Source organism: Micropterus salmoides, unplaced genomic scaffold (genome assembly GCF_014851395.1).
Source record: "Micropterus salmoides isolate LMB-PRFRI ecotype aquatic unplaced genomic scaffold, ASM1485139v1 Ms_hic_scaffold_19, whole genome shotgun sequence".
In the NCBI taxonomy this organism is placed as follows: Eukaryota; Metazoa; Chordata; class Actinopteri; order Centrarchiformes; family Centrarchidae; genus Micropterus; species Micropterus salmoides.
The window spans coordinates 9,750,381-9,763,012 of NW_024041039.1; the positions used below are offsets into that span (position 1 = coordinate 9,750,381).

The 12,632-nt window shown below is 39.7% G+C and overlaps 2 protein-coding genes across 2 annotated transcripts in view; one reads left to right on the forward strand and one right to left on the reverse strand.

The window, feature by feature from the left end:
* Positions 1–206: 206 nt before the first annotated feature.
* Positions 207–6,856, reverse strand: LOC119910556 (centromere protein O-like). The gene is made up of 6 exons (XM_038729223.1): positions 6,709–6,856; positions 6,373–6,524; positions 5,411–5,561; positions 4,977–5,248; positions 3,919–4,078; positions 207–1,454 (listed from the first exon to the last, which is right to left on the reverse strand). Exons 1-6 carry the CDS (start codon positions 6,728–6,730, stop codon positions 1,345–1,347), a joined length of 867 nt encoding a protein of 288 aa, XP_038585151.1. The 5' UTR covers positions 6,731–6,856; the 3' UTR covers positions 207–1,344.
* LOC119910805 (sodium-dependent multivitamin transporter-like) overlaps positions 6,849–12,632 on the forward strand; it is a 6,465-nt gene continuing 681 nt past the window's right edge. Inside the window, exons 1-8 of the mRNA XM_038729609.1 lie at positions 6,849–6,952; positions 7,086–7,134; positions 8,727–9,178; positions 9,287–9,362; positions 11,569–11,620; positions 11,704–11,775; positions 12,191–12,344; positions 12,454–12,630. Coding sequence (XP_038585537.1) covers positions 8,841–9,178; positions 9,287–9,362; positions 11,569–11,620; positions 11,704–11,775; positions 12,191–12,344; positions 12,454–12,630 — 869 coding nt within the window. The 5' untranslated portion in view covers positions 6,849–6,952; positions 7,086–7,134; positions 8,727–8,840. The remainder of the gene's footprint in view (positions 6,953–7,085; positions 7,135–8,726; positions 9,179–9,286; positions 9,363–11,568; positions 11,621–11,703; positions 11,776–12,190; positions 12,345–12,453; positions 12,631–12,632) is intronic.

Genomic DNA, 12,632 nt, shown 5'->3' on the forward strand with positions numbered 1-12,632 from the left:
GGTTTACCATTACAGTTTATATATAAATAAATAAATAAATAAATAAATAAATAAGGCCTCCCCTGCTGTAAAAACATTATTATGATGGTTTAGGCAAATATTTTATATTTCATAATTACAACATAATTTTTTATCATAATAAAAAATATTCCAGCACTTATCAGCACAACCTATAGTATAACATACAACTCACTTAACAGTGAAAATTCATGTGAGAAAGTAATTCTTTATTCATTCTTCCCCAAAGCACTAGACCTCCATAACATGAGACAAAACACGTGATGGAAGTACTTTTCACAAAGGGAGTCATTGTCATTGGTTAATTTGCACAAGTTGCGAGAAGCCCGGTGACTGCACACCACCTTGAAATTGAATCTCTAGGAAATGTGACAGTACACAATGACTAACAGCCCCAACCACTTTACTTCTAATATAATAGGCTTTTATATTGCAGCCATAGCAGCAAACACCTGTGTAACACATCGCTCTGGGGGACTTTGCACACAAATCAGGTAGGCAAATGACATTTGTCGCTTTAATTTAAAGAAAAAGTGACTAAATTGGAGAAAGAAATGTACTCAAAAACATATTTCTCTCTCAAGCCTTTGTATATAATGGATGAAAGTCTCAGAAGAGCTGGTGTGCTGCAGAGAGATCTGAGAGTGTTGAACCAAAAGGAGGACAGGGATCTCCAGCATAAACTAAACATGCTGGACAAACAGTACAGGTACACTTGCAAAATGCTTCAACAAAGAAGAGACTTGCTGATAAATGAACAGAGAAGAGTTGTGATGGTAAAAGTCTGTGAGCCTAAAGCTACGGTCAACATCGCTATGAAAGAAATCGGAGAGCACAATAATGCAGAGACACACTTTAGAGATATTAAAACCTCTCATGGCAGGAGATTGTATTCCAGCAAATCCCAGTATTACGACAAAGGATCAGAACTGGTGGAACAGAGTCGGTCGACATCAGCACCACTGCCATCAGTCAAACCCACCAGCTCAGTGAGACACAGGGGCAACATCCAGAGCAGCCTTTCTCTCATGCAAATGAAAAACATTGCGACTATTGACTCAATCTCAGAAAAAGAGCTGGCCAGGCAACAGCAGAAAGCCCGAGAGGAAATGGAGCGGCTGAGACAGTTTCAGAGTGAAACTTTACACAGCAGGGTGGCGGCATTCGTAGAACAACTCAAGGACAAAAGCACCATGCAAATCCTTGTGGAACCCCCATAGAGAAACTCGACAGTTTCTATTTGCAGTTTAATACCTCAACATTAAGAAAAAAAGTTTTATTATAAACAATGGGAATGTACACCTCCCCCCCCCCAGTCTCACTATTTTACACAATATTCCCCATCTTCCTCATGGTTATCAAAGCTTTGTGCACAGGAGTCTGCTGGAGTAGGCTGCAGTTTTTCTTCCACTCTGGAGAATGAGAGAGCTCCTTGTCTGCAAACAAAGTCAATATTACAACAAAATGTTACTGCATATTACCAGCACTAGCATATTTGTTACAGTGGGGCCAAAAAGTATTAGTCACCCACTGATTGTGCAAGTTATCCTACTTAGAAAGATGAGGTCTGTCATTTTGATCATAGGTACACTTCAACTATGAGACAAAATGAGAAAGAGTTAAAAATTCAGGAAATCACTCAGGATTTATTTAAAAGAATTTATTTGTAGTAAGTTATGATAGAAAATAAATATTTTGTCAATAACAAAAGTTCAACTCAATACTTTATAACATAACCTTTGTTGGCAATGACAAAGGTCAAACGTTTCCTGTAAGTCTTCACCAGGTTTGAACACACTGTAGCTGGTATGTTGGCCCATTCCTCCATGCAGATCTCCTCTAGAGCAGTGATGTTTTGGGTCTGTCGCTGGGCAACACGGACCGTCAACTCCCTCCACAAATTTTCTATGGGGTTGAGGTCTGGAGACTGGCTAGGCCACTCCAGGACCTTGAAATGCTTTTTAACGGAGCCACTCCTTTGTTGCCCGAGCGGTGTGTTTGGGATCATTGTCATGCTGGAAGACCCAGCCACGTTCCATCTTCAAGGCTCTCACTGATGGAGGTTTTGGCTTAAAAATCTCACGATACACGGCCCCGTTCATTCTTCCCTTAACACGGATCAGTTTTCCCGTCCCCTTTGCAGAAGAAAGAACAGTCCCAAAGCATGATGTTTTCTCCCCCATGCTTCACAGTAGGTATGGTGTTCTTGGGATGCAACTCTGCATTCTTCTTCCTCCAAACATGACGAGTTGAGTTTTTACCAAAGAGTTCTATTTTGGTTTCATCTGACCACATGATATTCTCCCAGTCCTCTTCTGGATCAGCCATATGCTCTCTGGCAAACTTCAGACGGGCCTGGACATGTATTGGCTTAAGCAGGGGGACACAGCTGGCACTGCAGGATTTGAGTCCCGCTCGGCATAGTGCGTTACTGATGGTAGCCATTGTTACTTTGGTCCCAGCTCTCTGCAGGTCATTCATCAGGTCCCTCCATGTAGTTCTGGGATTTTTGCTCACCGTTCTCATGATCATTTTGACCCCACGGGGTGAGATCTTGCGTGGAGCCCCAGATCGAGGGAGATTATCAATGGTCTTGTATGTCTTCCATTTTCTTACAATTGCTCCCACAGTTGATTTATTCACACCAACCTGCTTGCCTATTGTAGATTCACTCATCCCAGCTGGGAGCAGGTCTACAATTTTCTCCCTGGTGTCCTTTGACAGTTCTTTAGTCTTGGCCATGGTTGAGTTTGGAGTCTGACTGTTTGAGGCTGTGGACAGGTGTCTATTATACAGATAACGAGTTCAAACAGGTGTCTTTTATACAGATAACGAGTTCAAACAGGTCCCATTAATACAGGTAACGAGTGGAGGATAGAAGAGCTTCTTAAAGAAATTACAGGTCTGAGAGAGCCAGAAATCCTGCTTGTTTGTGGGTGACCAAATACTTATTTTCCACCATAATTTACAAACAAATTCTTTAAAAATCCTACAATGTGATTTTTTTCCCTCATTTTGTCTCTCATAGTTGAAGTGTACCTATGATGAAAATTATAGACCTCTCTCATATTTCTAAGTAAGAGAACTTGCACAGTGACTGACTAAATACTTTTTGGCCCCACTGTATATGGAAATATTCTCCATTTGAATATGTAAACTTCAATATTTCCTGACCGGAATCTACGCAGCTTCCCTGTCTGCAAAGACATCAATTTATCACTTTATTATTGAAAAACCAACAGGTTTTTAATTCATCCTCTTATGTTCCAAATGCTGTTGTGTAATTTGGGGCTGAAGTGATTGTTTTTTATTATTGCACAATCTATTCTTTTGTTCCCTCTTCAAATTGTCAATGTATGAATTAATTGTTTAGTTTATTTAAAGTAGGGTAATTGTTCTTGCAAACCATACAGACAGGTACATTGGATAAAAACTCTCAATGTAAAATAAAGGCCCGTACACTGTTGGCCACTTTATTAAATACGTTTCTCTCCTGAGACCCTTCCTTGAAGTCATTTTACAATGATCAAAATGATTTTCTGAATATGGGATTTCTCGTTTCTTTCCTTTTCTATAAACTAGTGAAAAATGCACATAACAATTTCACAAGTGCAAATGATGTCCAAACAGTCAAAAACCAAAGGATATGAATGATTGACTATCTTTCTGTCAGTGGCCTAATATTCAGTGCATGTTGTAAAACACACACAGAGGCTGATGTGAACACAGTTTAGATTTATGTGTGAGTGTAAAAATTAATGTTTAGTTCTACCCTCCATCACTGCGTCTACAGGTAGGCGTCTAACCCTAACCTCCTTGTGTTATGGATTATATTGGCACAGATACAGCACATAGCTATCTGTCTGAGTTGGGAAACTTCTGCAGTATAAAAACCTCTACCTTCACAGTCAAAGTGGACCCGTGTGGGAAGACATCTGGTGTGGTCGGTGTAGTCAAGCGTGCAGAGAACAGGCGTCTTCTCTCTAGGCACAGTGAACATCATCACCAATATTGAACACAAAGCATTGCTCTCCATCACTTCCACGGACGTATGGAGTTCCTATAAAGAAGCACGAGGACAGGGTTATTCTACCAGAGCAAGTGTATGTCGTTTACACGCTAGTCATCTGTCTATGAGAGATTATCAAAGCCTTGAATATAATGTAAAGAACCATTTAATTTCTTGCACTTTGTTCATCTGTTAAGAAATGTGCAAAAAAAGAAAAAAGACTTTTACTGCACTACACCATAATACAAAAGTATGTTATCTGAGTGTTTGATATGTTGGTGTTATGACAGATCTATTAGTATCATAAACAGTGTGTTATCAGAACTGTAAAATTAAATTGTAGCACAAATGTTTTATAGGCTGCTTTTACCCCCCTTTCTTAATTGAACTTTAGTACATTTATTAATTTATAACATTTCAACAATTCTCAACGATTTATGTCATTGTTGATTAATCTATTGATTGTTTTCTCATTGACTCTTTTAGTCTATATAATGTAAGACAATGGTACAAAACGCCCATCACAATTGTTCAGAGCCCAAGTGGAAATATTTAAATTACTTGTCTTTTCTTACACACAGTCCAGATATATTCAGTTTACTATTATAGATAAGAAGACGACAAATCCATGAAACATTTGGAAAGCTAGAACCAATGAAGTTTTGTTATTTGTGCTTTAGAAACGTAAACAATTAGTCAATTATTAAAATGGTTGCCAGTTGGACTAACTGATCGATTAATTGTTGTTCTTCTAATGCACATTATATTTACTGCAACTTTCATCTTTGATCACACCTGATGAAAAAAAGGCCTGTACAGAATCCCACCTTGGTCTAATTGTTGTATACTAAAGATGACATCCAGACACTTCCACAACCACTGACAAACGACTTCCTTAAGACATATTATGAGATATTATTTAACACAAAAAAAAAGCAAAGTTGGGCACCTTCACAAACTTCAACTGCTGCTTGCGACCGGCAAAGGCGTTGAGATGTTGGTTGAGGGTATCCAGAAACATCCTCATGTCTTTCTGCATGTTGTTCTGTTCAGCCAGCCTGTTCAAGGGAATGAACGGGGGAATGTTGTGACGACTGATTCTCAGCGTTGGCTTCAGGTCCATCTCTAGGTTGTAGGTTTCTAAGTAGACGCCCTCGTAGGCCGTTGCCAGAGACACGCACAGTCCTTTACCTTGACGAGTCTTTATGACATTGTAACCACCTAGTGACATCAGCGAATAAAACAGAGAGGTTGAAGAGTAATGACTTGGACATATGAGATATACAAGAGACATGTATAGATTTGGATGAAATTAATGAAAACATCATAAATAGCAAAATAAATATAAGTATATAAGTAAATTAAACAACTTGCAGTTAGTACCAATGATGTGATGAGCATATAGGAGGTCTTTCAGTTGTGTATGTCTGGCCATCAGCCGCAGTAGTTGCGAGTTCTCTGAGTCTTCATCCATTTCCCCCTCTTCCTCATGTGGATGCTGTTTGTCCATAGATGCCCTCAGTTTCTGTAGATTCTGTGGCAGGACAGTGTAACCAGCCCCAATGAATCAGCCAACATTAAAAACACAAGAAAGTGCAGCATTGTCAGTAAAGCTAGTGATACACAGGGTGACTTATTTTAGGTCATTAAAGTGTGCTCAGCGAGCTGCATCAGCACTCTGGAGAGTCGAGGCACGGCTCATTCCAACACAATTTACTCTAACTTGCTGCAATGAAAGCCTGCACTCTTCTGGGAAGTGTTTTTGCAGCATTTCTGGTATGTGGCATTAGTGAGGTCGGCAACTGATGTTTTGTGATAATCTCTGGTTTTTACCAGGAAGGGTATGAACATTTTAAATCTTAAACGTAAGTAGTAACTGATCATCAACTGATCATAATGAGAAATACTTTATTGATCCCCGAGGGGAAATTCTTTGTTATAATTACTCACTTTGCATATAAGATATTAAGGAATAGAAATAATAACAGAAACTAGGTAAGTAGAAAATGCAATGAAATATCAAATTTAAAATCTAAATATATTTGTCTTAAGAAGCAAATGGAGTGGTATAAAATTTTTGCCTCTGAGATGTAACGTTAGTGGAGTAGAAACAAAGTTGCATAAAATGGAAATACTCAAGTACAAGTACCTCAAATATGTACTGAAGCGCAGTAACGTTAACGTTAAGTAAAATCCCATCATTGGTGAAGATATAGGTAGAGCTGTCGCATTAGTCTTATCTAAGTGTACCTAATAAAGTGATTATTTGTAATCATATCTCGCTAAAAAAAAAAAAACGTTAACAAGTCACAAGTATTAGTGAAAACGGTGTGAAACTCCTCCACCTTGTGTGTCTGTATCTCTGCCCTCAGCTGGTCTCTCTGGGTCATCAGCGCTTCTCTTCTAGCCTTTAGCTCCTTCGCACGACTCGACTGCTGCGGTTGAGTTTTGCGGCTTCTTGCCTGAACTTCCAGCAGACTCAGGTGACTCAAAACACCTGCGGATAATCGGATGAAAAATACCCATATTAACTCTTATAGGGCATAAATGAAAATTGTGAATATTACTCTAATCAACCTTTTTCAGCCAGCATTAGCTAACGGAGCATCAAAACAAACTACGTTATACGCTAATAGCTAGCTATCAGTTCCGGTAAGCTAGCTTCCAACGGTCCGGGTTACCTTTCGCAGTCGCTCCCTCCATGTTTCCCAACTCTCTATTTAGTGTTAAATAATGTAGTTTCACCGAAGACGATAATCACAAGTTGTGGCTATTTGATTTTGGCGGCTGCTGTGTCACTCGTTGTAGCGCCGCCCAACAGCTTCAACCCCGGAAGAAAAATCAAAACAATTTGTAAACATATGGACCGACAGATTAGCGAGGTGGTAGGTTAATTTAACAACTTCTATGAGCACAAACGAAGAGGTAATAAAATGAGATTTCATCGTCTAGAGATTGAGCACAATGTAATGTCTGCAGTTCTTGTTTTTTAGCCACAAAGATATTCAAACAAGTTGTTTTCAAGTAACGTGGCGCTCTTGAATGTCTCAATGAACAGCATGGTGCCATTGACAGTGAGCCGGAAACAGGAGTGCAGGCGTGTAAAGGTGAGTCTGCCTCATGTTCTTATTTTTAATATCATTTTTATTCACATTCAGTCCAGTTAAGCACTTGTTGTCAGAGATGTGAGGGCCATTGGGTGCAGTAGCTTAATTTCCCTAGGAAGCCCGTATCAGCAGATGAATCGCTCTATTTATTTATAGATAATACAGCTAAAGTTACAGCAGCAGTGTCTTCATGTTAAGTGTTGCATTGCTCCAGCCTGCAGGGCTTAACACTTAGTTTATAGGTGCCTTATTGTACTTTGTGCTGTCTGCTATGGTTATGTTTGGGTTTGAATTGAACCGATTAGTCAGTTGACTGAAAATATATCGGCTCTTATTGTGGTTATTGAGTTATCTTGAGTTTTTTAAGCAGAAATACCATTCTCAGGATCTAGCTTTTCAAATGTGAGCATTTGTTGTTTTTTATGTTTTAAATCTCTGTATACTGAATATCGTGGGGGCTGTTGATCAGACAGAGCAGGACATTTGAAGACCCAAGGGCATTTGTCAATATTTTCTGACGTTTTAAAGACCACGATTATTAATCCACAGTGAAAATAAATTTAGTTGCAGTAGCCCTAGTATGAGAATGTGATAATACATTATTATTATTATTATTATTATGAAAAGGGTTGCAAAAGAAGGATTATTTTCATTAAGCTTAATCAGACTATTTGATTAATCATTATGTAATTAAAACTGCAGTTTATCACAAAAACTGATCACAATTTCTAATTTGAAAGTGATGTCTTTAAATTACTTGTTTTGTTCAACAGTTCAAAGCCTACAAATATTCAATTTATCACCACGTAAGACAAAGAAAAGCATCAAATCATCACACTTGAAAAGTTGGAACTTTTAGCATAAAAAACTGACTCAAAACTCAAATTACTCCATTATCAAAAGAGATGCTGATGAAATTTTCTGTTACTTGTTTCAGCTCAAATTATTTGTGTCCTGTGGATTTTAATGTGATTTTTAAAAAACTGTTTATATTAGTAAAGACAACGAACAATATCTGCATAATTTGAGTAACAATGATTTCTAAATAATTTTTCCTGTCTCTTTTTGAGACATAGACCCATTTGTAGCTTTTGGCCTTCAAAACCCTCAGAGATTGGTTCCTGCTGTTTGTCTTTGTGGTGTAGCAGGGCACCTCCCCTTTGAACCTCCCATTTCCAAACCAGTAGTCAGTATTTTGGATCAACTCAAGCAGGGGAAAGTTGAAACAGAGGCTCTGTGACCTTGATTTGTCTACACTGAGTTTCGTTCCTCAGACCAGGTTGTCTTCTGTTGCAAACGGTTATGTTTATGTGGTAACAGTAAGGCAGCAGTGATTTCACCTTCTCACTGTCTGTATGGGAAGGAATATAAATCTGTAAAAACAGTTCAATGAAATCCATGGCTTGGGGAGAGTGCATGGCAGGGGGGTTAAGTTTATTTCCTTGCCTGTTAAGCAAAGTGATTTGTTCATAAAAAGTGTTGTACAGAGTTACAACTACAGCTACAGCTTTGAATGATTGTGGCTAAATGTCATCAAATCTTGTTCTCTATGTATTTAATCAGTGTTTTCAATTTGCTGTACTTTCTTCAAGGCTGCTGGACTCTTCTGACTGATGGGTGTGGACAAACACATTTCCATCCATCTGAATGTGTGTCTGTAGGAGAACCAAACCTCCAGCTGCGGCCGGGACTTCAAGACCGTTAAGATGGACCTGTCTGACCAGAAGCACTTCACGGCTGTAGACTATGTGATATTTGTGCTCTTGCTTGCTGCCTCTGTGGGCATCGGGCTGTACTATGCTCTTTCGGGTGGCCGTCAGCGCACTACACAGGAGTTTTTGATGGCAGACAGGAACATGCACTGTCTTCCAGTTTCGTTGTCGCTCATCGCCTCATTCCAGTCTGCTGTGGCAATTATAGGTGTACCGGCAGAAATCTACACTCACGGTACTCAGTACTGGTTCATCGGCTGTGCATACATTCTGGGCCTCATCATTCCTGCTCATGTTTTCATTCCGGTGCTGTACAGACTGCGGCTCTCCAGCGCTACCAGGTATGGCAAAGCAGTTTTATATTTACAGTTGAAGTGGATTTAAATGAGTTCATATTTATGTTGTGTATCCCTGTTTGAGCTACAGTTCTCATGTTGCTTTGTTTCACAGTATCTTGAACTGCGCTTCAACAAAGCAGTGCGTATCTGTGGAACTTTGACCTTCATCTTTCAGACGGTAGGTGCAACACTTCACATAATAAACTGAGGATGCACCAATCCGGCTTTTCCTCTCTCAATAACAACCCGAATACCTCAACAGAGTCAAATACCGAGGGATGCAGGATCAATCTGAAGGCGATTATGACCTTATTAAAGGAATAGTTCAACATTTTGGAAAATACACTTATTTGCTTTCTTTACCTAAGAGTTAGACAAGAAAAATGATACAACTCAAGTTTGTATGGTATACATGAAGCTAAAGCCACTTCACTATATATAAGGTGTTTGTGGCTTAAATCACCCTCTTTGTGTGATGCCTTCAAGAGAGAGACAGACAGAGAGACAGAGAGAGACAGAGAGACAGACAGACAGAGGTGACCAGGAGGTAAAAGTGGAGTCTGGGTGTTTATATGCAAGTGGGGTGAAGAGAGAGACCCTCCTCTGTGGGACAGCCGATGAGAGAAGATGAAGAGCAAAATCTCCAACGCCCTCTCCGACTTCTTCTTTGAGTATGAGACCCCACGGCAGGTGCTGGTCAGGAACAGGAGAGTGGGAGTGGTGTGCCGTCTGATCCAGCTTGGGGTCCTGGCTTTTATATATATATATATATAATATATATATATATATATATATATATACTATATATCCACACTGTGCAACTTTGCGATCCTGTGCAATTTTCCATCAGTCACTTGTGAATATAAAAGGTGTATTTTATATGTCTTATTCTTCTATTATATTTAATATTTTTCAATTCTATTTTTATTTAATGAGTATTTTCTGTTCTGTGTTGTATCTGGAGCTGCTGTAACAAGTGACTTTCCCCAGTGTGGGATTAATAAAGTCTGTCTTATCTTATCATAAAGACTGGAAACATTGCAAAACAGCCAGCCTGGCTCTGTCCAAAGGTAACTAAATCCACCTACAAGCACCTCTAAAGCTTATTAATTAACATGTTGTGACTTGTTTGTTTGATCTGTACAAAAACCAATGCGTAGAATTTAGAAGGTGTGGTTTTACTGTGGGATATGCCGGACTGTTGGACAAGTGCAGTTATCTTTGGACAGAGCCAGGCTAGCTTGTTATGCTAAGCTAAGATAACCGGCTGCTGCCTCCAGCATTATATTTAGTGTACAAACATAAGAATGGTACTGATCTTCTCATGTAACTCTGCAAGAAAGCAAATATTTGTCTGCACAACATCAATACCTGGATGTCAACAAACTTAATCAAACTGAACGAGAACAAAACAGAACTCCTCATTGTGGCTCTCAAAGCGCTGCTCCAGAAGATCCTGGATGCTGACGCATGCTCCATCTGTTCATCCTATCAGTTCCGCAACCTTGGGGTCATCCTGGACTCTTCTAGCCTCATGTCAAAACCATCACCAAATCCGCCTTTTTCCATCTCAAAAACCTCTCATGACTCCGGCCATCACTCTCTGACTCCGTGAGAAACCCTAATACAAGCTTTTATAACTTCTCCTTTGCACTATTGCAGTTGAGTCCTGTAGGGATCCCCAGCAAAACCCTTTACATGCTTGTCTAAAACTCAGCCACCAGGGTCTCACCTGCACCAAGACCTGGCAGCACATCAGCCCAACCTTCATCCACCTCCACTGGCTCCCAATCAAGTCCAGCATCAACTACAAAATCCTCCTTCTCACCTACAAATCCCTCCATGCCCTTGCCCCACAGTACCTCTGACCTCCTCAATATCCATCCATATACCCGACACCAGAACTTCTGGTCCTCAGAAGCTGGCCTGTTCTCCTTTCCCCACACCAGACTGTGTGTCTTAGGGGACAGAGCCTTCAGTATTGCAGCCCTGACCCTCTGGAATACCTCCCTGCAGATATTCATAATGCTTCATCCCTGAACATGTTTTAAAAAACTCCTCAAACACCATCAATGCACCACAGCCTGGAAACTCCCTTAGTGCTTTTGTATCTGAACATATCATGTATAAAGTGTCCTTGAGTTTCATGAAAGGCTCTATATAAATTTAAATGATGATAATTATTATTATAAGCATATTTCTCAAAAAGTTGAACTGGTCGGTCAGTTTTGCCCCGATACTGATCCATTGAAAAAGGACTGGTGCATCCACATAAAGAAAGCCTTGAAAACAAAAGATGCATTTACTTATTTCCTTCAAGGTCTTTATTTTATAGACTTTTTATAGAGTGGATAGTCTCTGATTTGTCTTTTACTCGGCTACAGGTTATCTATATGGGACTGTGTGTGTATACTCCCGCCTTTGCACTGAACACAGGTACAAAAAGTTCCAATATTTCACTGTGACGCATTAATTTTGAATAGCTCTGTAGTTGAGTGTGTTACCGTGTTTTCTTTCAGTTACTGGATTTGAATTATGGGGAGCAGTGATGGCCACTGGACTAGTGTGCACAATGTACACAACACTGGTGAGTTATTAAGGGTTGTGTTCATAAAGCTTGTCTAAAAATTGGAATGTACTATGAAGTTTTTCTCATGATTTCCAACTCTTATTTTTGTGGGGGTTTTGGTACCTAAACAGGCCTTATGAAAGGTGGCATGTCTCTCTTGACAGCTCAGGAGTGACTTTATCTCTCTACAAATATTTACCACTTGAAATTCTGTAGAATTACATTTGGCTTTGGCAGGAATGTAATACAGTATATTTAATCTCAGAAATGAAAAAAAATATGAATGAATCACATGTCTATTTTAGACATACTGTGCATTAATATAAAGTGGAAATATTAATGATATGACTGTAAACTGAGACAGATATCTAATATTTGAATGAATAATATATTTACATGTATCAGATTGATTCCTGTGTGTTGTCTGTTTCTGACAGGGTGGTTAAAGGCTGTCATCTGGACAGACGTCTTTCAGACTGTTGTGATGTTTGCTGGGCAGCTGGCTGTCATCGTGGTGGGAGTGCAGCAGACTGGAGGAGTGTCTGAAGTCTGGAGGAAAGTCTATGAAGGAAACCACATCTCTGCTCTCGAGTGAGTCCATACTGGAGTGTAGGAGAATGACCAGATTACAATGATAATGTTAATCTGTTAGAGTGAAAGTATGTCTCCGTACTGTACTTAAATTCTCGCTTTTGTTCAGTCTAAACCCTGATCCTACAGAGAGACATACCTTTTGGACTCTGGGAGTTGGCGGCGTCTTCCTCATGCTGTCCCTGTATGGAGTGAACCAGGCTCAGGTCCAAAGATATCTCAGCTCGCGCACAGAGAAAGAGGCTGTCAGGTACACAGACTGTAGATCTCCTTGTTTTAATTTGATGC

Coding starts and splice junctions, on each gene's coding strand:
- LOC119910556 (XM_038729223.1), bottom strand. CDS start 6,730: ATGGAGGGAGCGACTGCGAAAG. Junction 6,525..6,708: donor GGAGGGAGCGACTGCGAAAG/GTAACCCGGACC, acceptor GATTATCCGCAG/GTGTTTTGAGTCACCTGAGT. Junction 5,249..5,410: donor ATATGCTCATCACATCATTG/GTACTAACTGCA, acceptor TGATGTCACTAG/GTGGTTACAATGTCATAAAG.